This window comes from Marmota marmota, unplaced genomic scaffold, assembly GCF_001458135.2.
Source record: "Marmota marmota marmota unplaced genomic scaffold, marMar, whole genome shotgun sequence".
NCBI classification, from domain to species: Eukaryota; Metazoa; Chordata; class Mammalia; order Rodentia; family Sciuridae; genus Marmota; species Marmota marmota.
Window position 1 is genome coordinate 5,485,668 of NW_026000185.1, and position 26,276 is coordinate 5,511,943.

General features: G+C 50.1%; 2 protein-coding genes and 1 long non-coding RNA gene across 8 annotated transcripts in view; 2 read left to right on the plus strand and 1 right to left on the minus strand.

Moving 5' to 3' along the window:
* Tfap4 (transcription factor AP-4) overlaps nt 1-11,691 on the plus strand; it is a 40,075-nt gene extending 28,384 nt beyond the window's left edge. The window contains exons 1-7 of one of the 3 annotated variants that reach the window (XM_015490797.2): nt 4-297; nt 7,814-7,979; nt 8,080-8,178; nt 8,558-8,728; nt 9,337-9,477; nt 9,737-9,892; nt 10,693-11,691. In XM_015490797.2, coding sequence (XP_015346283.1) covers nt 209-297; nt 7,814-7,979; nt 8,080-8,178; nt 8,558-8,728; nt 9,337-9,477; nt 9,737-9,892; nt 10,693-10,887 — 1,017 coding nt within the window. In that variant the 5' untranslated portion in view covers nt 4-208 and the 3' untranslated portion in view covers nt 10,888-11,691. Of the gene's footprint in view, nt 1-3; nt 298-4,583; nt 6,076-7,813; nt 7,980-8,079; nt 8,179-8,557; nt 8,729-9,336; nt 9,478-9,736; nt 9,893-10,692 lie in introns of those variants that run through there. The other 2 variants (XM_048789237.1, XM_048789236.1) reach the window with 2 other exon arrangements.
* Nucleotides 10,383-13,775, minus strand: LOC107146663. The gene is made up of 2 exons (XR_001504056.2): nt 13,429-13,775; nt 10,383-10,731 (listed from the first exon to the last, which is right to left on the minus strand). It is a non-coding gene; the product is annotated as an uncharacterized LOC107146663 (long non-coding RNA).
* The window catches only part of Srl (sarcalumenin), a 51,082-nt gene continuing 38,028 nt past the window's right edge, over nt 13,223-26,276 (plus strand). The window contains exon 1 of one of the 4 annotated variants that reach the window (XM_048789232.1): nt 13,223-13,374. Coding sequence is in view for 3 of the 4 variants with exons in the window: in XM_015490799.2 (XP_015346285.1) it covers nt 25,001-25,061 (61 nt within the window). In the remaining variant the exon portion in view is untranslated. Of the gene's footprint in view, nt 13,375-23,715; nt 23,740-24,962; nt 25,062-26,276 lie in introns of those variants that run through there. The other 3 variants (XM_048789231.1, XM_015490799.2, XM_015490798.2) reach the window with 3 other exon arrangements.

A 26,276-nucleotide genomic window follows, 5' to 3' on the forward strand; every position in this document is an offset into this window, starting at 1 on the left:
CACCGCCCCGGGGCAGGCAGGCCCGGAGAGACCTCCCTCCCGCCCCTCCCGCCCGCCTCCCTCCCCTCGCTGCCGCCGCCGCCGCCAGCATCTGGGACCGGCCGATTCTGCACCTCCGTCCGGCGCTGCCCTTTGATTCGGATTTCCATCTTGCATTCTCCGGCGGACCGCGGGACCCAGCTCGTGCAGAGGAGGGGGGCCGATCGCTATGGAGTATTTCATGGTGCCCACTCAGAAGGTGCCCTCTTTGCAACATTTCAGGAAAACAGAGAAAGAAGTGATAGGAGGACTCTGTAGGTGTGTACTCCTCCTACCCCCACCCCTTCCTACCATTGCAGCCCCTGGCCAGCCCGCCCGGGCGGGCGCGCGTGTGCGCACGCATGGCCCGCGCTGCCAACCCTGCTCTTCTTTCTTAGCCACCGGGGTGGCTGCAGCCCCGTGCCGTGGGCTTGAGCCGCCTGGGGACCTTCCTTTCTCAGAAGGTGGGGACCCCGGGCGGCCCCAGCCACTTTTGTCCGCTGCAGGCGGGCGAGTCGCGACGTTTGTAAATTGCAAACAGACCCACGTGGTTCTGCAGCAGTCCCGGCCATGCTTGGTGCTGGTGTCTTTACCCCCTCGCTTCCTCCCCCCTTCTCGCGGCTGCCTCCTTCCTTTCCCTGCTTCCTTGTGCTCTCAGAGCCCCCCTCCAAGGGAACTGGAGGGGTCCCAGGCGCGCGTGGAGCCCCGGCGAGGGCAGCTACAATGCAGCCATGCCGCGGATCCGGACGCGGGGGGGGGGCGGGGAGCCGGGTAGTGTGCGTGTTTGCAGAGAGCGGAGTTGCTTCGGGGTCGGGGGCATGCTTGTGTGGGGCTGCGGGGATGGGCGGGCCCAGAGGTGCAGCGCGGCGGGCTGGAGCGCCGCGGCCCTGGACATCTTGGTTACTGCTGGGTCGCTCGCTTGCCCGCCCGCGCCCGGGCGCTGTTTACTAGTGAGGCCTGGACGTGACTCTGCAGCCCTCTTGGAGTAGGCGGGCCTGTGCGCGCGTGGCCTCGCGGGAGCTGTAGTTCTCCGCGCGCGGCTGTTGCGGCATTGTGGGACTTGTAGGCACTCTCAGGCCACGCTTTCCCCGCACAAAGCTCAGCCTCTGCTTACAGTAGGGGCGAGACAGGCCAGGTGGGGAGGCCTTTTAGGTACGCGGCACCTGAGGGTGGCCTTGGCTGCGCAAGGCCGCCCCTCTCCGCACGTGAACTTTCCCATCCCAGGATCCTTCCCTCAGCGGTAAACCGAAATCGCTCGTCTGGTCACAGCCGAGTGGATGGCCCAGGGTCCTCAGCCTTCCATAGAAGCCGCTTTACAAGCTTGGCTCTGGCTTGCCCCAGATCTATCATTTACCAAGGGTGATGGATTCGCTGGCCACTAGTAGTGGAATCGCCCTGGATACGTTAGAATGCACAAGCCTGTAACTCTAATGGCAGGGCCCGGGCATCTGCTTATTGTGGACCCCGAGTGGCCAGCCAGGGGTGCGCGCAGAGACGGGGAGTTTCTCCAGTGCGCACAAGTTTGGGACCTGCAGTCTTTTTCTTGCCGTGCTGCTCCAGAAGCGAAATGGCTCCCCAAAGCTGGAGCCACGTGCTCTGCCGCCCCGGGCAGGAGGGGCGGGGTGTTAGGGAGGAGGAGCCCACATGGTGTATCCCAGGCCGGTGGACTCCGCTGCACAGGCACACATCCCGCCTCAGGCCTCCCATCTTTCCCAAGTTCACAGTCAATACCAGTTAATGGGTCTGGTAGCTGGCAGGGCCACCTTGAAGGGTGGCCTTAGAAAAGGTCCAGCAGTAATAAGTCGCTTTGCTAGGGTTTTCTCATTGAGTTGTCATAGTCTTCCTCTGAGACTCCTTGTCTTCTGATTCCTTTGTAAAGATGAAAACACGGGGGCTGGGGATGTGGCTCAAGCGGTAGCGCGCTCGCCTGGCATGCGTGCAGCCCAGGTTCGATCCTCAGCACCACATACAAACAAAGATGTTGTGTCCGCCAAGAACTAAAATAAATAAATAAATAAATATTTAAAAAAAAAAAAAAAAGATGAAAACACGGAGGCTGGCTAGACCAAGTGGTGGAGGTGGGTCTGCAACACCGATCCCAGAGGCCTGCCCTTCCACTTGCTATTGGTAGCTGGGCTGGGCAGTGGAGGTGGGATTGAATTCCAAACTATTGAGAGGACTCCTTTGGCCTCTGACCTGTGCAGTCTTGGGCAGTGAGACCCTCTGACTGCCATGCTTGGGCTTTGGTTGAGACTTCTGGGGCCTATTAAGACTCTGGCTTCACTCCATCTCTGTCCCAAGTCTCCCTTTGAAGGAGGCCAGCAGACCACTAGGAGGTATGAGCCTTGGCAGACCCAGTGCTTGAGGTAGCAGGGCCTGCCTCCTGGTGCACAAGTCCTCAGCCTGACCCTCTTCTAGGCAGTTACCAGCTGTGCACTGGGCCAAGAGTCAAGGCCTCTAAGGTTTGTTCATTTTCACCTGGGGCCACAGGGTGACATGGGAATACTGACCTTCTGGCTGGGTGAATTTGATTCTCTGGGTTGTCTCAGGCTGGAGGACTTCACTTCATCTCTGTCTAGCTGAGCCTTCCCTGCCCCTCTCCTCTGTCTCCCAGGCCAAATAGGGAGAGAAAGGGTTGTAGGGTACAGTGCTGCCTGGAGGTTTTGGACCTGTTGTCTAATGGTCCTTAGCCTTGGAAAAAGGGAACACCTCTGAGAAAGTGTCTGGAAGCTGTTAAAGTGTCATTCAGACTCTGAAGAGCAGGTGGCCTTATCTTTGTAAGCTCTTTAAAAAAGTGCTGGTAAAAAGGGAGTTAGAAGGCTGGGGTTGTGGCTTGGTGGCAGAGCACTTGCCTAGCATGTGTGAGGCACTGGCTTCAATCCTCAGCACCATGTAAAAATAAATAAATAAACAAAGTAAATGTTCCTAATTAAAAAAAAAAGAGGAGGGGCGGGGAGTTAGAGAAAATTAAAGGCTTTGGATAATGGAGTCCCTGATCCTATATTTAGAAACACCAGCTAGATGCTGGAACTGAGGATACAGCAGTGAATAAGACCTGACCACTGGTGCTAAAGGGTCCTTTCGGCCCCTGAGAGAGCCACAGGGTGTTCTGGACACCTGGGTGCAAACCCTGGGAAACAGGGAATCCTGTTATCCTCCTATTATGTTCTCTCTCATTTATTTATTTATTCATTCATTCTGGGGATTGAACCCAGGGGTCTACCACTGATCAGCACCCTGATCTCTTGAGAAAGGTCTTGCTAAGTTACCTGCAATTCTTCTGCCTCAGCCTCCTGAGTTGCTGGGATTACAGGTGTCTGCCACCATACTTCTCTCTATCTTCTTTCTTTTTTTTTTTGGTACTGGGGATTGGGTGCCTAACCACTGAGCCACATCCCCAGCCCTTTTTATTTTTTGAGACAGGGCCTCTCTGAGTTGCTGAGGCTGGCTTTGAACTTGGCGATCCTCCTGCCCCAGCCTCGCCAGTTGCTGGTATTCCAGGCGTGTGCCACCATGCCCAGCTCTCTCTCGTTTACATTTTACCATGACCTTGTGAAATGAGGCAGTATTTCCACGTTTTACAGGTGGGGGAGACAGAGGCTGTATGAGAGACACAGTGGCACAGCTTGTGGTTCCACAGCCAGCAGGTGGCTAGGCTGAAGTTGACACTTGAACCCAATGCAGGGTTCCCTCTGATGGGCTGGAGGAGCTGGAGGGAGGTGAGGTGGGGGCAGAATGTCTGCCTGGAGCAGCTTGGGCATCCTGTGTTCTGGAACCCAGGAGGGTGGCGGACTGGCTGTGGTAGGTTGGAGAGGGGTGTATGGCTAGAGGCAGTGGGACCTGTGCAGACAGAGAAGTAAGAGTGCCCTGGGCATCCTTGGTGGGCAGGTTCTCCCCGCTTCCTGTTTTTTGTGTGGACTTCCTCACCTTTGTGTGGATGTTTAAGTGACTCTGGGATGTATGAGTTGAGGGGATTGTGAAATGAGAGTTTTCAGTGACCAGTTGGAGGTAGGAACTGGGCAGTCAGGTTGAGGGGATAGGAGACACTTGGTCTTAGGCTGGGCAGGAGGAGCACGTACTGGTCAGGAATCTAGGTGTGCAGAGCATACCATTGTCCCTGAACATCTGTTTGGGTTGCTGCCCGTCTTCCCAGATTTCTAAGGATACTGTTGTAGGAGGGATAGCAGCCCTGCCCTTGACACCCAAGCCTGCTGCCCAAATTTTACACCTTGACTCTTTGGCTGCCCAGTGTCCTGCTTTATTCCTGAAGCTAAGCAGGCCCTGGTCAGCCCCAGCAGACTGGCTGTCAGAGGACAGTGAGGTGAGGGGGAGAAGAAGCCAGAGCTACCTGCTGCCAGTGGCCTCTAGTCCCTTCTCTGCCCACCTGGAGGAGTAGAAGTTGGGGAGGGTAGTGGGACTTTTTTTTAAAATATATTTTTTAGCTGTTGATGTACTTTTATTATTTATTTATTTATATGTGGGTGCTGAGGATCGAACCCAGTGCTTCACACATGCTGGGCAAGCGCTCTGCCCCTGAGCCTCAACCTTACCCGGTAGTGGGACTTTTACCATATGGTTGGTTACTGTGAATGGAGTTTACTTCTGCAACACACAGAAAAAGCTGTAAGGAACTTTCAGGTAGTTGTAGGAAGATCCACTTTATGCAGTGCATATCTCCTGGAAATGACAGTTAACTATCTTTCATCAGTAGGAACCTTGAGTTGGTCAGTATTTAGAAGCCCTGATTGGTCATCATTCCACCAGTCAGCATTCCTGGTTAGATAACACTCCACGAATCAGAACTTCTGGTTAGCAAGTAGTCCATTAAACAGTTCTAAGCTGGTACTTGTGGTGCTGTTCAGATGAGTTATAATTGAGAGTCTTGGTGGCAAATTCAGGTCTACATGAAGAGCCGTAGCTGAGGGGAAGTCTCTTTTCTTGGAGTTAAGCAGCTGGTTCCCAAGTCGGGGCTGGACTGATGGGTTTGGAGGGAGTGGGCAGGATGGGACATTCGGAAGAGCTGGGCTGGTAGCTTCTGGTGCAGAGGAGGGGCTGACATGGGCCATGGCTCTCAGGGTCTCTTCCTTCTGGAATTTTGGGGTTGGGCCTTTCAGGACCAGGGCTCCATGGGTTCCTTTGAGCTCCCCAGTTAGGAGGCATCCTGCGGGGGTAGCATAGAGAGGCTGAGGGTCAGCTCCCTTGGCTGAGTTTCATGGTGAGACTTGGGCAAGGAGTCACAGGAACATACATTCCACTGCACCCTGCTTCATCCTCTGCCAGGTGCGACCTTAGGCAAGTCACTTCTTGTGGGCCTGGCCCCTCATTGGGGGAGGGCAGGAACACAAGCACTGTTCTTGCAGCTACACCCCTTTTGCTGAGCTGCCCTGGGCTGGGTGTGAACAGTCCATAGAGGGCACCAGCAGCTGGTGGGGTGTCTGCAGGAGCCTGCTGTGCCTTGGTCTGGCTATTTGATCGTGGGCCTATCCAGCGCGTAGCCCTCTACATGGATGACTGCTCCCTGTTGGTCAGTGGGGATAATGCAGAGCCTGTTCTGCCCCATAGCTCCTTACCTGCTTGGGTCCCAGCTCCACCACTTGCAGTAACTTGTCCCTTTCCAAGACTCTGTGTCTTCCTCTTTATATGGGAACCATCAGGCCACCTGACTCAGGAAGACTGTGACAATTCAGTGAAGAAATGCTAGCAAAGTGTGTCCAGCACATTACATGAAGAATACAGAACATATTTTACTCATTCCTCTATTCTAAGCCCTCCAGGGGCCAGGCTCTGAGGGCACTTGAGCCTCAGCTTCTGCCCTGCTCTTTTTCTTTTTGCAGACACCCTGTCACTCCCATTATGGGGCAGAAAATTGTGAAAAAGGGAGGCACCTTGGCCTGAAGACAGGGAGATCGATGTTCAGCTGTCTGATCTAAAACTGTGGCTTTCCAGACTCTGGACCCTGAGTGAAGGGGAACATCATCTGTAAAGGGAGGGATGTGGTTCCCTTCCTAGTGCAGACATTCCCAGGCCCTGTGAAGGGTCTGCACCCTGGGGCTCTGGGTGGGTCCCAGCCCTGGCCTTTGGGCATTGATGTGGGTGGGTGGGGGGCCTTGGCTTGGTGAAGCAGGAAGGGGCTGATTTGCCTTCAGACCCAACAGCAGCTGATGGGGAGCTAACTCCTAGCTGGCCACCCTCTGTTGGGAGAGGAAGCTGAGGCCTAGGAAGGGGAGGGATGTGTCCAGAGGCCCTCAGGGAGCTGAGGTGGGACAAAAGGGGCAGGTTGGGTGGGGCAGAACAGGCCTTGACTGTTTCCATCTGTTCCTCTGTGTTCTCCCCTGGGCTGCTGTGTAGCTCCTTTTCTTTTGGGGATAAGGACAGAGACCAAGTCACAGCAAAGGAGTTAGACCAGGCTCCTCCTTGACCTTGATGAGTGCTCCACAGAGACCTTTCCCTATTCCCCCGTCCCAGGAGCACAAGCTTCCTTGGCTAAGACCTGAAACAGGTCACCCTGGGAGGGCCCCTCAGGAAGAGGCCAGGCTGTGGCTTTGGGTGGGGCTGGCGGCCTCTGCTAGGAGCCCAGCATCTGGAAGCCATCAGGCTGGGGCGGGGTGGGGGAGTTGCAGGGGAGGGCCGGGAAGTGGGGCAGCCTCCTCCAGGCCACACACAGGCCCACCCCTCGGGAGCAGTGGCGCAGGCCCACAGGCTCCCCTGTGCTCCTCTAGTGCCCGCAGCCTCGCCCCCTTCCTGGCTGCCTTCTCTCTCACCCCACTGGCTACTGCTCCTGCACCAGGCAGTAACGTCGCCCACAGCCTGCGGGGAGTCTCACTTCTCTGGCGCAGAGTGGGCCTGCCTTTTGGAGTAGGTGGGCTCTGCGGAGAACTGTCCTAGGGATTGTTGGCTTGGTGTCCCCTCTGTGGAATGAGTGGTACCCCTCTTATCTTTTGTGAAGTCTTAGTCTGCGGGGCTGGGGCTGGACTGGGGTGCTAGGGGAGTGTAGCTGGAGACACGGCTGTAGGGGTAGGAAGGGAGGAGGAGGAACATTTTCTCAGTCCTGGGGTGGCAAAGGCTGAGTCTGAAGGAGATGGTCCAGATGCACGGCCTGGAGCTCAGACATGTCCCAGCAGTGTCTCTGATTGTGGCCTGGGGTCCACCTGCTCACAATCACAGGGAACAGCCATGGAGGCTACAGGGCCTCACCCAGACCTTGCTAGATACTGGAGCCAGCATCTGGGGGTCTGTAGTATATAAACTCCTGTGTAGTAGTGTGTGTGTGTGTGTGTGTGTGTGTGTGTGTGTTGCTGCTCGAGCATAGGGCTTGGCGAGCACTCTACCATTGAGCTACATCCCTACGTAGCCCTTTTTTAAAATTTGATTTTGAGACAGCATCTGGCTAAGTTGCCTTGGCTGGCCTCAAGCTTGTGATCTTCTTGCCTCAGCCTCTGGAATAGCTGGGATTACAGGTGTGTGCTACCTCACCCAGATTCCTGGGTGTTTCTGATACCCAGACGTGTCTGGGAGCCTCTGATCTGGAGGATACCTCTTTCCAGGAAGGAAGCCAGGGAAGGGTTAGGTTTGGAGCAGGCTGCCCTTGCCTGAAGCCAGCTGTCCAGGGAGCACCTCTCTGTCATCTTAGGTGATCTGCTGGGGTGTAGGCATCTGTGTGATCTGGCCTCTTTTTGCAGCAGGGCAGAGATGCAGGTTACACCCAGGGCCCTCAGGAGATGAATTTGAAGATAGGTCCACTGGGGGTGGGGTTCATACTGTACCTAGCCTGAACCTGCCCCGTCCTTCCTTGCAGCCTTGCCAACATTCCACTGACCCCCGAGACCCAGCGGGACCAGGAGCGGCGAATTCGGCGAGAGATTGCCAACAGCAACGAACGGAGGCGCATGCAGAGCATCAACGCAGGCTTCCAGTCCCTCAAGACCCTCATCCCCCACACAGATGGAGAGAAGCTCAGCAAGGTGAGCAGGGAGGGCTTCCTGGAGTCAGTGCAGGCTGTGGTTGGGAAGGGAAGTGGGCTTGGGCAAATACCACAGCGACTTTGTTCCTTCTTGCCTTCAGGCAGCTATTCTCCAGCAGACGGCAGAGTACATCTTCTCCCTGGAGCAGGAGAAGACCAGGCTCCTGCAGCAGAACACACAGCTCAAGCGCTTCATTCAGGTACCCAGAGGGGGCCTCCTTTTCTCAGCACCCTCCTCCTGGCTGGACCCAACCACTGGCCTGGGATGCAGATGCAGGCCTGGGCAGGCCTGGACCCAACCACTGGCCTGGGATGCAGATGCAGCAGCAGGTCCCATCTTGTCCACCAACCTGCCTACTTCACACACTTGCCTTCCTGCCAGGGCCTCAGTTTCCCGTTTTGTGTGGTGGAGTGGACTCTGGAAGGCATTTGGCCAGTTTGTTGGATTTGCAAAATGGGCTCCCTAGGTGGGTCCATCTCTGTTGGGCAGCTCCATGGGGTTTGCAGTGGAGCCCATCTCCATGGTGGTGTTTGTGGTATGGGGGTGTCAGCACACTCACCAACCCCTTGGGGTTCTAGGAGCTGAGTGGCTCATCTCCGAAGCGGCGGCGGGCAGAGGACAAGGACGAGGGCATTGGCTCCCCGGACATCTGGGAGGATGAGAAGGCGGAGGACCTGCGGCGGGAGATGATTGAGCTGCGGCAGCAGCTGGACAAGGAGCGCTCCGTGCGCATGATGCTGGAGGAGCAGGTGAGGCAGTGCCCTCTGCCGGCCGGGCGCGGTGCCGCGGGCGCGGAGAATGGATTCTGTGGTCTCTTCTGCCCTGGCGCCTTCCGTTCAGCAGGTATTTACGGGCGCACCTGCTTTGTGCCAGTCTTAGGAATGGAGAACAGCCAGACAGGGCCCTACCCTCCAGAGCCACCTTTTGCGTGGGGGCGAGGGGAATCAGTCATAGTCTGGAACCGAGGGCTGGGGTATAGATCAGTGACAGCACATGTGTTTAGCATATAAAGCTCTGGGTTCAGACCCAGCGCCAAAACCAAAAAAAAAAAAAAAAAGAGAAGAGCTGTGCCATCAGGAGGGGATTGACCTACTTCTCCAGGGGTACTCCCCGGTTCTACATGGAAACCAGCTAACCAGACACAGAAAGGAGAAGGGTGCTCCAGGTGGAGGGAAGGCCCAAGGGCTGGAGGGGGAAGAGGCCTGGTGGGGCTCTGGTGAGGACTTTGGTCCTCACGCTGAGGAGGGCCAGGATTTTGGGTTGGGGCATGCTCTGTGCTTGGGCTTGAGGGTTTAGTGAATGGCTTGCTTTGCTGCTGGTTTGGCCTGCTCTTGACTGCTGTGCGCTCCACCTGCAGGTGCGCTCGCTTGAGGCCCACATGTACCCGGAAAAGCTCAAGGTGATCGCCCAGCAGGTGCAGCTGCAGCAGCAGCAGGAGCAGGTGCGGCTGCTGCACCAGGAGAAGTTGGAGCGGGAACAGCAGCACCTGCGGACCCAGGTGAGCAGGAGGCTCTGGGAGGGGCCCCCTGAAAACTGCCCTGGGGTTCCACTATCTTCTTCAAGGGCATCCCCCCCACACCCAGTAACTTATAGACCCCCACTAGAGCCCACACCACCTTGCCATAGTGCCACGCCAGGGACCACATAGATCTTGGGGGGCGGGGCAAATAAGACCCAAACTACAGGATCCCCCATGAGTAAGGGAGGGTGATGGGCTGGAAGGGCCTTTGGAGAGACTGAGGGCTTCTGTTTTGCAGCTCTTGCCCCCTCCGGCCCCTACGCACCACCCCACAGTGATTGTGCCAGCACCAGCCCCCCCCCACTCCCACCACATCAATGTTGTCACCATGGGCCCCTCCTCAGTCATCAACTCTGTGTCCACTTCCCGGCAAAATCTGGACACCATTGTGCAGGTACTTGGGCTTGGGGAAGGGGCAGCTTGTGGGGGGGACTCTGGGAAGAGACTTTTTAGGGGAGTTAGAAAAAATGGAAGAGGAGCCAGAGGGCCTTGGGTTGGGTGAAGTCTGGATGCCCCTGGGGAGGTCTCCTCCCTGTGTCTCTGGGGACAGAGAACTAGAGAGTGGCCGGGCAAAAGAACTGTGTTCTTTTCCTTGTCGTGGGTTTTGCTGAGAGGCTCCTTTAAGCTCAGAGCCTCCTGGTTACCAAGCTCCTGCAGTTTTTGAGTTGATCCAGAACTTTGTCTCACCTCCATTTCCCAGAACTTGGGATAGAGGTGGAGGTGGCAATGGCTGGGTGGGTTATCCTCACACCTTTTATAAGTCTGTGGGCAGCATAAGGAAATTAGTTAATTAATAATGAAATAATCTAAAAAAGCCCAAACAGGAAAAAACCCTTCTGTCCCCCCAGACCTTTAGTTGCCCATAAACCCAGCACACTGAATAATGCAATAGTAACAAAGGCCTTTAATGAGCTAGCAGGCAGACTTTAGAATACATAAATATGTGAGAGATGCTCATTTCTGGGCAGCACTGGGACTATGGGTTCTGGGAAGGGGTTCTTCAACTTAACGGAGGTGGGGGTTTCTAAAGTTTGTTCCTCCTGGACTCTGGCAGCACTCCCCTCTGCCAGGTTTATTTCTGGACAGTTCTGGGGTATGTGTTTTGGGGGAGGTCATGGCCGGCTGAGGTCGCCCTTGTCTCCTGGCTGGCTGGCATCTCCAGCAGAGCTTCTTCAGTGGCCTGTTTCTGCACAGGCAATCCAGCACATCGAGGGCACCCAGGAGAAGCAGGAGCTGGAGGAGGAGCAGCGGCGAGCGGTCATTGTGAAGCCAGTCCGCAGCTGCCCGGAGGCCCATACCTCCGACACAGCCTCCGATTCGGAGGCCTCAGACAGTGATGCCATGGACCAGAGCCGGGAGGAGCCGTTAGGGGATGGGGAGCTTCCCTGACCACCCCCAGCCCTCCTCTCCCTTGTGGGGGCTGGAGGGGGCCGGGGCAGCAACAGGGAGAAATGTGGGTGAATGAGTGAGAAATTTTTACAAAATTATGATGTCATTTGGGTCTCTTTTATGACCTCTTTTTTCAATACTGTAATCAACCTTTGAATGACGCCACCCAAGCCAAGGTCCCGGGGCTGGGGTGGTGCAGAGCGTGTGGGAGCATTGGGACCCCAGGGTTGGGCCTCGGCCCTGGGGGCTGGGGGACGCTGACACTGAGGTGCCTGGCCTCTCTCCGCCAAAAAACATTTTTTCATTTGAACGTGTTTTTAAGAACAGGGAAAATCAAACGAAACCCCAAGGTATTTCCTCCCTCCCCAGAGCCTGTCAGTCTCAATCCTTCCCTCTGTTTGGTTTTCATATTTCTTCCTTAAGCACTTACATGGGTTGGGGGTCAGACTGGGTCGGGCTTTCTGGGGGCCCGGGGGTCTGTGTTGCTTCTTGGTTGGGGTTTGCTGCTGCCCTTCTCCCTTCCCCCTCCCCATCTCAGCACCAGGACTCTCCATCCCCCAGCCCACCTCTCCCTCCAGGTCCCATCCTCAACCCCAGAATGTCTTTGTCTCTCTCTCTTTGTTTTGTTTGTTGTTGGTTTTATTTTGGTTTAGGTTTTGTTTTTGTTTTTGTTTTTTTTTTAAACAATTTTGAGGTTTTTGTGTCCAAGGAGAAGCTATTATATTTTGTTAAAAAGTGGGGGAAAAACCAAGAGGCCACTGTGCCTTTGTAAAGAAACAAATAAAGTTTGTACTTTGTTTTTTAGATTCTGTGTCTCTTGGGGTGCACTGTCTTGAGGACCTAGACAAGGCTACCTGACCAGTAGTAGGACCCCCAACTCCAGAGGGGACTGTGGAACATAATACCCACATTGCGTGTGGGTTGTGATGAGAAATTGGGATCCCCATATTCCCTGGGTATTCTGCAAAGATGGAGGGTGGTGTTGCGGGTAAGGGGAAAGAGCAAATGAGCCACAGTTTCCTAACTTCTGGAGAAGAACACGGGTGTTCAGGGGTCCTACTTCCTAGGCTTGTGTAATTCCATTGAACCGCAGTCTCTTCATCTGTAGAAGGGAATGGAACATGCTCTTATGGTGTGGTGTGTGCCCAGATCCTAGCCTTGGTCTGCCAGTACTAGCGTTCTGCCTCAGACAAGCCACCTCCTCTAAGTCTGTTTCCTTTTTGAAATTAGAGGTAATGATATCCCAAGGGCTTTATATATTGACAACGTTACACAACCTACCAAGTTCCCAAACTCCAAAACTCCAGAAGTAATCCATTATCTGTTAAGCGGTCACTTCCCATTCCCTCTTCTCCCGGCCCCTGCAGCACCAGTCTCAAGATTTTTAGTTTTGTGGTGCTGAGGCTTAAACGCAGGGGCATTACCATAAGATACATAAAGATACATCTGTAACCTTGTTTATTTGTGTTTTGAGACAGGGTCTCCTAAATTGCTCAGGTTAGCCTCCCACTTGCTGTCCTGCCTCAACCTCCCAGAGAGCTGGGATTATAGGCGTGCGCTACTGCTCCCAGCTTCGTTTTAGTTAAAAAAAAATTAAAAGTATAATTACATTCAGTAAAATTAACATTTTAGGTTTTGGTTTTGCGAGTTCTGACAAGTGGCCTTCAGTTGGGTGACCGTCATCAAGATGTGGATTGGTCGCTCATCCCCAGGGTTCCCCCAGGCCCCTCTGACCAACACAGCGGGGCACCCCCTCTGATCTATTCTCTACTGGTACAGTTTTGTCTTTTCCAAAAATGACATATAAAGAGAAATATACAGTATGTAGGCTTTTGAGCCTGGCTTCCTGCACTCTTTTTGACTGTATTCAGCCTAGTTTATATGAAGTAGGAGCGCCCCTGAGGGATGGGGCTTAGCTGGGACCTGGGCGGACACGCCCCTTCCTAAGGCTGGTGGAGAGACCTTTTCCAGCCAGGTGTGAGGCAGCAGGCCCAATGGGTCCACGCAGCTCCTGAGAGGACCAACAGAGGGCGCTGTGGGCCCAGGATGCCCGGACCGGGCCAGGACGGAGGCTCCGCCTCCTTCCGGTCCCTGTGGGCCGCTCCATAGGCAGGAGGCGGGGCTTGGGGCGGGGCCAATGAAATTCCTCCCCGACCAGTCGCCGCGCGTCCCAGCAGGCAACGGAAGTCGAGGGCGCGGTTGAGGCCCCGCCCTTTCCCGGAATAGCTCCTCCCCGACCCCGCCAACGCGCACGCCTTTGACGCCGGAGCGGGGTTTCCTGAGCGCGTTCCTGCCAGCACGCTCTTTTGGCCCCGCCCCCGCGCCCGGCGCCGGTGCTCTCACGCAAGTCCGGCCCGTGGACGCCCGGGAGCACCAAGCGCGCTGTATCCCAGCTTCTTGCGCCCAAGGGTGTTTCCGGGCAGCGGGCGCGCTTTCTCACGTGTGACAGAGTTTTCCGGAAGTCACCGTAAAACAGTCAAGAAACAGGTGACACGGTTTTCATAAGGCACCTAGTTCGTCCGAAGTATCCGGCGCGGTTACCTCGACGGGTGGCGAGAGTCCGAACGTAGCCGTCGGGGCGCCTTCCCTTTCCTGGAGTGCGGGCGTGGCTGCGGCCGACGCGGAGAGGACGCGGGCCACCGTGTTGCGCCGGGAAGCGCGGGTTTTAGGCCTTCGGGCAGGGGAGCTGGGGTGGGAGTGACGTGAACAGTGCAAATTTGAGCAGCACCCAATTTTTTTTTTTTTTGGTGTGCTGGGGATTGGACCCAGTGCCTGGCGCATGCTCAGGACGCCCTACCCCCGAGCCCCAGCACCTGTTTAAAAGCGTCCCTGAGGGTGAACTGTGTACCGTGTTCAGAGTTGGACGCTTACGAATTTTCACAAACCGGACACACACACGACAGTAGCGAGAGTCCCATCAAAGCCCTAGAAGCCCTCTCGTGTCTTCTTCCTGCCACTGTCTTCGCAAATGCCTTTTCTTTTTTTTTTTTTTAATTTTTTATTGTTGGCTGGCAAATGCCTTTTCTTTTAAACATTTCGTACTTTGAAGTGATTAACCACGTACGGTGGGGGGGCGTCCTGCGCAACTTCACCCGGCTCCCTCCGGGGCTGACTTTCGTGCTGTGCCGTACAGAAGCCACGTGACTGGCTTTAGCGCCGTCCGCCGGTTTTCTGCATACACCTGCAACGTAGGAGGGTTCTAGTGGGTTGGTATCCTCACCGGCACTTAGCGTTGTCAGATCACAACAGTGACTTCAGGCATTCTGGTAGGTATAGTGGGATGTCAAGATGATTATAATTTCTGTCAACATGTATTAATTTTGTCTATTTTAAAACTTTATATAAACCATGCTTTTTGTTTGTTTTCTTTTACCCAACATAATGTCTCTGAGATTCATTTGTGTTTTTGTGTATAATCAGCAGTTTTTTGTGCAGTACTGTTGAACCCAGGGGTGCTCTAGCACGGAGCTGTTTCTGGCACATTCCCCCCTTCCCTTACCTACTGAACCACATCCCTAGCACTTTCTATTTTTTATTTTGAGACAGTCCTGAGTTGCAGGGATTACATGTGTGTGCCACTGCGTCTGGCAACATTTTTTTTTTTGGTACTGGGGATTGAACCCAGGGCCTCACACATGCTAGGCAAGTGCTCTGCCACTGAACAACCTCTTTTACTTTGTTTTGAGACAGGGTCTTGCTAAGTTTTTGAGTCTGTCCTTGAACTTCCTGTCCTCCTGCCTCAGCCTCTAGAATTGTTGGGATTCCAGGCATGCACTTTGGGCCCAGCATCGTTTTTTTTTTTTGTTCATTCTTATTGCCAAGTACTAGTCCATTGTATGAATGGTCCACAGTTTGCTTATCCATTCACCTAGTGATGGGCATTTGAATTGTTTCTAACTTATGGCTATTATTACTCCATTTTAGTAAATACTGTCCCTCAAATGGCTTGTGTCGGTTTTTTTCTCCTACACACAACATATGAATTGGTTTAAGTGGCAATTCAGATTGTCCCTGAGTGTGCACTTGACCCTCTTTGGTGTGTTTCTTTGGGAGAGGGGCTGGAATTCTTGTTCCTGGTGTCCTACCAAGCCTACTTTAGGGTCTCTGTTAGGGATAAGCTTCAGGGGAAATGTGTTGTGTCTCCTGAGAATGTTGTCAAGGAGTGTTACATGTCCTCTTTAAAAACAATTCTTTTTTTTTTTTTTCCATACTGGACATTGAACCCATGGCTCCATGCACGTTGGCTAAATGCTGTACTACTGAGCTACTTCCCTAACCTTTTTAATTTTATTTTGAGATAGGGTCTTGCTAAATTGCCTAAGCTGGCCTCAAACTTGCAGTCCTCCTGCCTCTGCCTCCCAAGCAGTTGGATTTACAGGAGCGTGCCATCACACCTGGCCATCTCAGGAAATTTTTTTTTTTTTTTTTTTTTTAAATTTGTTCTAATTAGTTATACATGACAGCAGAATGCATTTTGATTCATTCAATACAAATGGAGCACAACTTTTCATTTTTCTGGTTGTACACAATGTAGAGTGGCACTACATGTGCAATGATACATGTACCTAGGTTAATGATGTTATCTCATTCCACATTTTTCCTACCCCCATGCCTCCTCCTCTTCCCTTCTTCCCCTTGAAATTTTTGTTCTTATTTTTAAGAAAGTTGGGCATTGGGCAAATGGTCAAATTACATACAAGTGAGGGACTTAAATATATAGTGTCATTTATTTTTCCACTAGGCTTACTAATGTTTCCATTTTCTGTCCCTCCTGTTTCTCTTCTGCTTCTTCCAATTCATGCTTGCGCATTGTATTTTGTGAATTCTTGAGAGCTATCTTTATACATTTTTGGTATAGCATAAGGACTCTTGTGCCATGATTTGGTATTGTCTTTGGCCATGCAGGAGAGCAATGCCCCAGCTCTGTTAGATGTTTGAAGGAAGAGGATGCCCGGTGGAAGAGGGGTCCCTTCCTATGACCTTGGGCCTCCTTAGTGCTTACTACTTACCTGGCTCAAGACCAGTATGTAGAGCACATGCAAATCCTCAAGCAGCCTCTTGGAGCTGGCTGCTTTGCTGTCCTTAGCCCATCCTACTGTCCCTCCTGTACCTAGCTGCTTCTGTGTGCTTCCTTGATGCTGTTGGCAATGTAGCATTTGCCTTTTTCACACTCAAGTTCTGCTTGCCCTGACCAAGTCCTGGGGTTGGGGTGAGGTTCATCCCTCTGCTTTAGTCTCTACTCTTTTCTTGCCCTGCTGAATCACAAGTTTCTTCTGTTGATTGACAAGAACGTGTGCTAAGAGGAGGGGGTAGGACTGGGGGCTGCAAGAAAGCAAACCCTAAATCTGGCAACTGTACAAAGGAGTGAGTTCCTCAGGCTGGCTCTCCTCACCATATCCTAGTGTTGAAAAGGAGCTAGGAGTGACAGCTGCAAAGTTTCCTGAATTAGGGGGTCTGAGTTAAGGGTTCCTTCAGGGTGTTGTCTATCTTAATGGACTTTCTCAAGATTATGTAGGCAACAGGCAAATGATCGGATAAGGTTGCAGGTGCTCTGAGCACCTCAGAGATTGGCTGTTTCCACATGTCTCTCCTATTATCTGCCCTGTAGGAGGCAATGACTTCTTGAATATTCTGGATACAAAGAGAATTAACAAATATTGGGTATTCTTTATTTGGTACCAGGGATTGAACTCTGGGCACTTTACCACTGAGCTACATCTCTAACCCTTTTTATATTTATTTATTTTGGTACTGAGGATTGAACCCAGGGACACCTAACCACTGAGCCACATCCCCTTTTTATTTTTTATTTTGAGACAGGGTCTGGCTGTGTTGCTTAGGGCCTCATCAAGTTGCCGAAGCTGGTCTCCAACTTGGAATTCTCCTGCTTCAGCCTCAAGTCACTAGAATTATAGGCATGTGCCACCATGCCTGGTGTATTTTTTATTTTGAGATGAGGTCTTGCTAAGTTGCTGAGACTGGCCTTGAACTTTGAATCCTCTTGCTTTAGCCTCCCCAGTTGCTGGGATTACAGGTGTATGCCACTTTGCTTGATTCTACAGTTTTTTTGTAGGAGAAAGAAATGCCATTGAGGCTGGGCTGGTACTGCGGGTTGAAGGGTAGATGCTTGCCATCAGGGGAGGAGCTGTGTCTCTTTTTGGTGGGAAGTTGAGCTGGCAGGTGGAGAAAGTTACAGCACTATGGTTGATTTAAGACTATCAGTGTATTCAACAGCAGAGTGGCTGCTCTGGTGGTGAGCTCCTTATCACTGGGGTTATTTAAATAGGCTAGATGTGTAACAGTAATTGAGGAAGAGATTACTGCAATCATGAAATTTGGGTCCTATCTTAGAGATAGATAATGTATAGTTTCCAAGATAAGTGGGACATTCCTTTCAATGAGGGTTACTTGTTGGGCCTGCTTAGTATACTCCATACAAGACTTGCAACCTATCTGAACACAAATGCTGCCTGAGTTGTCAGGGTCCAGCCCAGGTTTCCCAGACCATTGAGGAATGTTTGAGATATGGATTGATCTAGCAAGTTGCAGCCAAAGAGAGAGCAGGCTATAGGAACTGTGTGCGAGGACTGTTAACATTCTAGGTCCACCTAATGGGGCCTGTGTCCTTTTACTTTGCCTACCCACCTGACACTCCACCATCCCCTGCCCTTTGCACTTTGTGCTGATTAATGGAGCTGCACGCTTGGCTCTTGTACTTGCCAGTGTGCTGGTTGTAATTCAGTGAAAAGTTAAAATATCTGTCCTGCTAGCATCTTGCTTTTTCCTCACAGTGGTTCTGTGAACTTGACTACCTGAGGTCCTGAGAGGCCACCCATTTTCCCCATTCTCTCAGGTGTATGTCTCCAAGCTTTGCCCTAGGTGTTTTCTCCACCAGAGAAGATATGGTGGTTCCTTAATAGGAGCACTTAGGGAAGAGCAGCCATCTGAAAATGAAGTGGAAAAAGAGGTAATTGGTTAGTAGACCTCCACTGAAATGTCCAAGACAGGGTATGGCAGAACCCTCCTTTCCTTCACAACTCTGAGCTACCCAAGAGTCTGTCCCATCTGTGACTTTTCTCAAGGTTACCACGTGCTGGATAATTCCCTTGTTACTCCACTCTAGCATGTGCAGGGACTCTGGACATGGCACATAATTTTGAGACAAGGATATGGGCTGGACTAGAAGTAGACAGACCCAGGAATGTGCTTCCTGCAGAAACCAGTCAGGCCTGAGCTCAGGAAACAGAGATGTATGGTAGATTTGGGGAGGGTCTCTATCAGCTTTGCAGCATTATAACAAAATAGGTTACTTATGAAGTAAACAAAGTTTTATTTTTTATATTTTATTATATAGTATTATGTAATATGTTATTTATCATATTTTTTGTTTTGTTTTTGTGGTGCTAGGGGGTCAAACCCAGAGCCTTGCACACACTAGGCAAGAGTACTACCAGTGAGTCACATGTTCAGCCAGAGTTTTATTTTGGCTCATGATCCTGTAGGTTTAGGTAGAAGGTTTGTCGTTTCGGCTAAGGGTGGCACATCATGGTGGGAGTATATGAGGGCATGAGTGTTCTGGGTTGAGCTAGGAAGCAGAGTACAGTAGTGTCCCACAATCCTTTTTGAGAGCACACCACCAGTAACCCAAGGCCTCCCACTAGGCCCTAACTCCTAAAGGTTTATAGCACCTCCATACTGCCACCGTTTAAGAGACCTTTGAGGGGTACTATCTAAATTCAAACCGTTGCACTCCCCTAGAAGACATTTGCCCCAAAGGCCTCCCCAGACTCAGCCTTTCAGGTAAGGAGGGAAGGAAGGCTCTAGTTCAGTACCCCTCCCAGAACACCTGGTCTATGCTGTGGACAGGGTACTTAGCCTGTTCCTGTGCTGGCAGTTAAAACATCTTATACTGATTTGAAGGATCTGGTGTGTAGCTCTTGCCAATCCAACTTGACTCTGCCCTCAGGAACCACATAGAAGGAATATTTAGCAATTAAGATAAGCTGTCTGTTCCTCCAAATAAATGTTAGTGATCATGGTGTTGATTTTCCAGTTCTGAGGCTTCTTATTTCATAGGACAAAGTTTTCCAGGGATATGTGGTACTACTTTCCCCTTCTAAAAATGCCTCCTATGTTCTGTCCTGGAACGTGGCTCCGGAACCAGTTTTATAGTAGCCCCTCACAAACCTACTGTCCCTTTGCTCCAAGACAGTGTACCTTCCACCCATCCAGACCCCTAACCCCCATTCAATTCAGCCACACATAGGAAAACCCAATGTGTAAAGCACTGATGCAGGTGATCCTTTACCAAAGAACTTTACAATGTTAACATCATCCACTGCTGCCACCACCTCCTAGTTAACTCACAAATGGTTTCTTGCAAACCACTGCCCAAAACTAGCCCACTGCTTGTTTCATAGGTCAAGTTTAATTGGGACACATCCATGTCTATGTTCATCTCTATTTTCTTTGATTGCTCTTGCAAAAGAGCAGAGTTAAGGAATTGCATTTGCCTACAAAACCTAAACCTTTTACTGCTTGGCCCCTTAGGGGAGAGCTGGTCATCGCCTGTTTCAGGGCATTGAAAGTGGGTTCTGAATGGCCACGGTATAGGGTTATTCTCTGGCAACACACCTCTTAATTCTCAAATGTGTTTTCTCCCTGTTCATCCAATGATTGTCTCAAGGAGCTTCAGCCCAAGGTGGTCAGGAGCAGGCAAGTGTGGGATGGATGGCTTCTGAAAATGGACTGGGACCCTCAGACCAAGTGTTTCTGTATAGAGGCTGAGCTCTGAAAGGGGAGCTTCTGGAACTAGGAGGTGGTGGCAGCAGTGGATGATGTTAGGTGACTGATTCTCAGGGCTGTGTGAGGACTGTTTCAGAATTTGTGATTCAAGAGTTTTTGTTGTTGTTTTTCCCCTGTGATACTGGGGACTGAACCCAGAGGCCCTTTACCATTAAGCTACATCCCCAGCCCTTTTCATTTTTTATTTTGAGACAAGGTCTTGCTAAATTGCCCAGGTTTGTCTTGAACTTGTGGTCCTCCTGCCTTGGCTTCCCGAATTGCTGGGATTTCAAGAATTCACTTTCATTTGAGCCTGTCTTCCTTTTTAATCTCTTGTTTTCTAGATAGTACCTTTCATCCTATTTTATGCTCATTTTGTTGTTCTGGGGATGGAACCCAGGGCTTCATGTATACTAGGAAGATACTCTACCAGAGTGCCCTGGTAGGTTTAATCTCCAGTACGAGAAAAAACAAAAACAAAACAAAACAAACACAAAATAAAAATTTAAAAAGGCTGAGGATGGGGCTGGGGTTGTAGCTCAGTGGTGAAGCGCTTGCCTCACATGCGTGAGGCACTGGGTTCAATCCCAGGCAAAAGAAAGAAAGAAAGAGAGAGAGAGAAAGATAAAGATAGATATTGTGTCCATCTACAACTAAAAAAAAAAAAAAAAGTTTTGAGGATGAGCTGGGTGTAGTGGTACATGGCTGTTAAGTCCAGCACCTCAGGAGTATAGAGGATTGCAAGTTTGAGGACAGCTTTAGCAATTTAGTGAGGCCCTAACCAACTTAGCAAAATCCTGTCTCAAAAATAAAATGAAAAGGACTGGGGATGAAGCTCAGTGGTAAAGTGTCCCTGGGTTCGATTCTCAACACCAGAGTGGATGGGGAGATGGAGGATGTATTTTAGTGGTAGAGCACTTGGTTAGCATTTTGTGAAATGGCTTCAACCCCCAGTGCCACACACTAAAATTTTATATATTTACGTATACATATATATTTGGGTGTTTACACACACATGTGTGTATATAGACATATATATGCATATGTATATAAAATAGAATTATTTAAGTAATTTAAAATGTACAATTCAGTGGCATTGAGTACTTTCACAGTGTATAATTATCATCATCCATCTTTGAATTTGACTATTCTAGTACCTCATATAAATGGAATCATAATGGGGTTGGGGTTGTTGCTCAGTGGTAGAGCACTTGTCTCTCACGCGTGAGGCACTGGGTTTGATCCTCGGCACCACATAAAAATAAAAAAATAAGATAAAGATATTGTGTCCATCTACAACTAAAAAAATACTTAAAATCTCTTAAAAAATAAATAAATGGAATCATAACAATTGTATGGAGTGGACTGAATTGTGTCATACCTGCCCCTCATTCCCACTCATGTATTGAACCTTAATCCTGGTACTTCAGAATGAGGCTGTATTTGAGATAGGGCCTTTAAGAAGATAACTAAGGTAAAATGAGGTCATTGGGGTGGGCCCTAATCCAGTCTGACTGGCTTCCTTATAAATGGAGATAGGATAGACACACAGAGGGAAGACTATGTGAGGACACAGGGAGAAAGCACAATCTGCAAGCCAAGGACAGAGGTCTCAGAAGGAACCAAACTTGCTGACACTTTGATCTTAGCCTGCTGGCCTCTGGAATTGTGAGACAATAAAATTTCTATTGTGTGTTTCATGGTATTTTGTTTTAGTAGCCCTGTGAATACATAGCCTAATGAATTCATTGTCCTTTGTGTCCAATACACAGTATTTTGTGTCTGGCTTATTTTTGTTAGCATAATTGATCCATGTTATAGCATGTGTTAGAGTCTGATATCTTTCTATGGCTAAATAATATTCTGTTGCCTGGATTGACTACATTTGCTTATCCATTCATCTGCCAATGGACACTTCTGGCTGTTGTTCATGGTGCTGGTGTGAACATGGGAATGCAACAATCTGTTTGAAACCCCAGCAGGTATAACTTCATCTGGGCAGTACTGGGCTCACCCTTTTTTGCTGCCTGGGTTTGGGGTTTTGGGGCTTGCTTTGACCCTTTAGCTTAAGCCTTTCCTATGTTACCCACACTTCCCCATAGTCCTGAACCTCCTTTCCTTGACATGGTAATTCCTGTCTTCTCCAGTGTGTTCACGTGGGTAGATGGCAGCCACAGGTGTGTAAGTTCAAATCTAGACAATTCTATTCTTTGTTGGTGATACTGAACCAGTCATTTCACCTCCCTGACCCCTGATCTCATGTGAAATGAAGGATGTGTTACACAGCACCCGCCTCCTTCATCATATGTAAAGCACCTAGCAGAGAGGAGGTGCTTCATTTACCTTTTTTTTTTTTCCCGATACTGGGAATTGAATTCAGGGATACTTCACCACTAAGCAACATCCCCAGGCCCCTTTTTGTTTTTAATATTTTTTGTTTATTTTTATATGGTGCTAAGGATTAAACCCAGGGCCTCACATGTGTGAGGTAAGCACTCTGCCTCTGAGCCACAACCCAGCACCCCAGCCCTTTTTTGTATGTTATTTTGAGACAGGGTCTCACTGAGTTGCTTAGGGACTCACTAAGTTGCTGAGACTGGCTTTGAACTCATGATCCTCCCACCTCAGCCTCCTGAGCCTCTGGGATTACAGTGTGCCACTGTGCTCGGCTACTTTTTTTTTTTTTTAAGGACAAAAGCAAATTTGTGAATTTACTTTTCATTAGTGTCAGCTCTTTTGACAGGCACTAACTGAAAATTGCATACTAGTGTCACTTACTCTGAGTTCATTTTAGTTCCTTTTTTTTCCCATGATTGACTCTTCCTCCTCCCATATTGTGAGATCCTCCCCCCAGCCATGTCCATGGTTGGAAGATTTCATATTGATATGCTAGAGTTTTCCAGAGAAGCAGAGCCAATAGGGCATGTACTTAGAAAGATCGTGGAAGCTGGCAAGTCTGAAAATTTCAAGGGATGCTGACAGGCTCAGAATTCCAATGAGATTTGGTGTTGTCTTGAATCTAAAACCACACTCAAGGTAAAATTCCTTCATCCTTGGGGACCTTCAGTCTTAAGGCCTTTGACTAACAGTATGAGGTTGCTCATGTTATAGAGAGTAATCTCCTTTATTCAAGATTTTTTTTTTTCAGTTGTAGTTGGACACATACCTTTATTTATTCATTTATTTTTATGTGATGCTGAGGATCTAACCCAGGGCCTGGCACGTGCTAGGTGAGTGCTGTACCGCTGAGCTACAACCCCAGGCCCTTTTATTCAAGGTCTTTACATGTTAAAAATACCTTCACAGTAACATCTGGATTGGCACATGAGCAAACAACTGGCACATGGCCTAACCAAGTGGAAGCAATCCACCTTCACAATTGGTCACTTAAACTGATGTTATTGGATTCATTATAATCTCGGTTAAAATCCAAGAATGCTGTTTAAAATGATCGACAGGCTGATTGTAAAATTTATATAGAAATGCAGGAGAACTAGAATTTTGTCTGTCTAGAACTCTGAAAAAGAGCAAAGTTGGAGGATCCATAGTACTTGATTTCTGGACTTAGTGGGAAGTCGTGGTCATGAAGACAACATTTTAGTGAAAGAATAGACACATAGATAATGCAACAGGATATGGTCCAGAAGTAGACTCACATATATGGTCAATTTTTGTTTTGCTTTGTTGTAGTTCTGAGGATTGAACCCAGGGATTCTATGCCACTGAGCTATATCCCCACCCTTTTGAAATTTTTATTTTAAGACAGTATCTTGCTTAATTGCCCAGACTGGTCTCAAACTTGGATCCGCCTACGTCAGATTATAAGCATGCACCACCATGTTTGGTGAACTTCTCTTTGAATGACTTTTAATGGCTGGGAATATGGCTTAGTGGTAGAGCACTTGCCTAGCAAGTGTGAGGCCCTGAGTTCGATTTCTACCACAATATATTCATAAATATATAAATTAACTTAAGTAAATTGATAGTATACAAATGTTCATGGGTATATTTTATTTTTCTACTTATTTGTAGTACTGATGGTTGAACCTGGGTCGTCGCACATGCTAGGTAAGTGCTCTACCACTAGTTACAACCCGATCCTTTGGCAGCTTTATTTGTAATATTCCAACCTTGGAAATAACCCACATGTTTGTCCTCAGGTGCATGAATAACAAATTGTGTTGACCATATAATGAAAGACTAGTCAGTAATAGAAACAAATGATTAATACAACATGAATAAACCTCAAAAATTATGACAAGTGAAAGAAGCAGCAAAAAAGGACATAGTATGTTTCCATTTATAGCAATACTTAGGAAATGCAAACCAACATGTATAGATAACAAGCAGATCAGTGGTTGCCTGGGAAGGGTTCAGGAGGGACTGTGAAGTGAGCAATCTGTTCCTTATCTTGATTGTATTAATCACTTCACAATTAAACACATGTCAGAATTTATCAAGGTGAATTGTGTGTTGTGTATTGATTATACCTAAATAAAGTTCTAGTGCCTGACATACCTAGGTTTTAGTTCCTTTCCTCCAGGCTGACTCTGCAGCCTCCCCTCATGGTGACATTGTTCCCTCCAGCCGGACAGGCCAGTGTCTGTTGTCCTAGGGCTTCATACAGCTGGCTTTCTGGACCATCATGTGCCCTTAGGAAGACTGCATCAAATGACACTTTGCAGAGGTGATGTAACATTCTGGAGCCCCTGCCCATTGGAGATGGATCTCTCGCTTCACCTCTGACTTACATCACAACCTCAGCCATATCTCTCAGTGTCCCCCTTTTCCCTCTGCTCAGCACTTTCTCTCTCCACAGAGGCCCAGGAAGGTTAAGCGCCCAGCCGTGGACCTCAAAGGTCAGATGTCACAGGCTTTCCTTAACTGGACATTCCCTTGAATGCGTATCAGTGGCTATCAAATAGAATCTCTTAGTTTGCCCTACAGCTTCTTCAGTTGGAGGCATGAACAGGGCCTTGACCCAGACTTTACATCAAATTAGAGCAAGTCCTGGGGCCTTCCAACTCCTGGACCTAAGCCCAAGGGATACCTCACTTTGTCTCCCTCATTCCATCTCATACGATCCCAGGGCTGCTGTGGGTAGGGGAGAAAAATGCAGTCCCTGACCCTGCCTTCCAGGGCCTGGAGGCTGGGACAGTAACTGCAGCAGTTTGTTGGGGTCTGGACTTCTTCCTCATCACGTCTGCCCAGTTGCCCTAGTGACTGTGTGACCCGCCCCCCACCCCCGCCCCGCCCTTGCATGCTGCTGCCTCCCATACCCACCATATAAATAGAGGCGAGGAGCAGCTGGGCTCTCTTGGCAGTCACCATGAGGGCGCTGCTCCTGCTCTGCTGCTTCCTGGCCTCGCTCCTGCTCTCAGGACAATCAGGTACGCCCCCCTACACAAGTGGACCCCACTGTACCCCAGATGCTTCCCTGAGGTTTTCTGTTCCCTGGAGTGGGGGCTTACAGCCAGTGGCAAAGCTTTGCTCCTTTCTGGTGTCACTGTCATTACCCTTCTCCTTGGGGTCTGGGCTGTGGAGGAAGCAAGGTGCTAGAGTGAACTGGGGGATAGGATGGCTTGCGGGAGGATAGAGGAAGTAAAGAGAGGCAGATGGGCCTGAGAGCTAGGCCAGGGTCAGAGAGAGGAGCCTGGATGGCCGAAGCTGGGAGAGAAGACCTCCACAAATCAAGTCTGGAGGAGACTCCAAGATGGACAAAATAACAGATTGGAGCTGGAGGTCATTTGGGTTACCCTCCCACTGGGTGGGAGAGAGGGCAAATGTCTTGGCTTTGGCTAGAGCCCAGGGTTTGCATGACTGAAGATAGAGGTGGATACTGTGGGCAAATTTGGGGATCATTTTGCAAACTGGGTTAGATTTGGAGTTTTTTAATAGGGTTTGATATAGATTTGGGATTTGGGCTGGAAATAGAATTAGATGCAGAGTCCAGTGAGGAGGGGGACCCATTTTGGATGAGATCCTCTGTGAGGGGCAGGGGCTTTCATCAGGAAGGGGCTTAGCTCTGCATGCTCGGCTTTCCTTTGACATCTCAGCACTTTGTGTGAGGCAGAGCCGGTGGCTTGGGTTGCAGCATGGAGGTTATTTATAGGCTATAGAGGGGACACCAGTCATTTTGTCACCTCTCATTCCTAAGACTCCAGGGGCTAGCTTCCCCTTGGGGATGCTTTGGGGAGGGGCTGTGGGATCCCCCTAGGAATCTAGGACTCCCACTGTGTCCAGGCTCAGCCTTTAACCCATGTCTGCACATGGGACTGTGGGGACCTGGGGTTCCTGTCTCTATAAGTCTTTGATGTTCTGTCTCCTGAGAACAGGGGGCTGCAGAGGCATCATCCCGGCAAAGAGCAGAGATCAAGAGCAGCAAAAGCCATTCTTCTGGGGGTTAGGGGTTCTGCAGGGGGCTCCGGCCATAGCACATGCTGCTGGGCCCTGCCCTTGTCTGCCCTTGAGTTAATTTGGGCTCTGCAGGGCTGCAGTGGCTAGAGTGGTGAGTATTCCAAGCGGCTGTCAGGTGGCTAAGTATGGAAACAGCTATGTAATTGGATCCTGAGCCCCAAGCCACTGCCACCCCCTCCCCTTTGCAG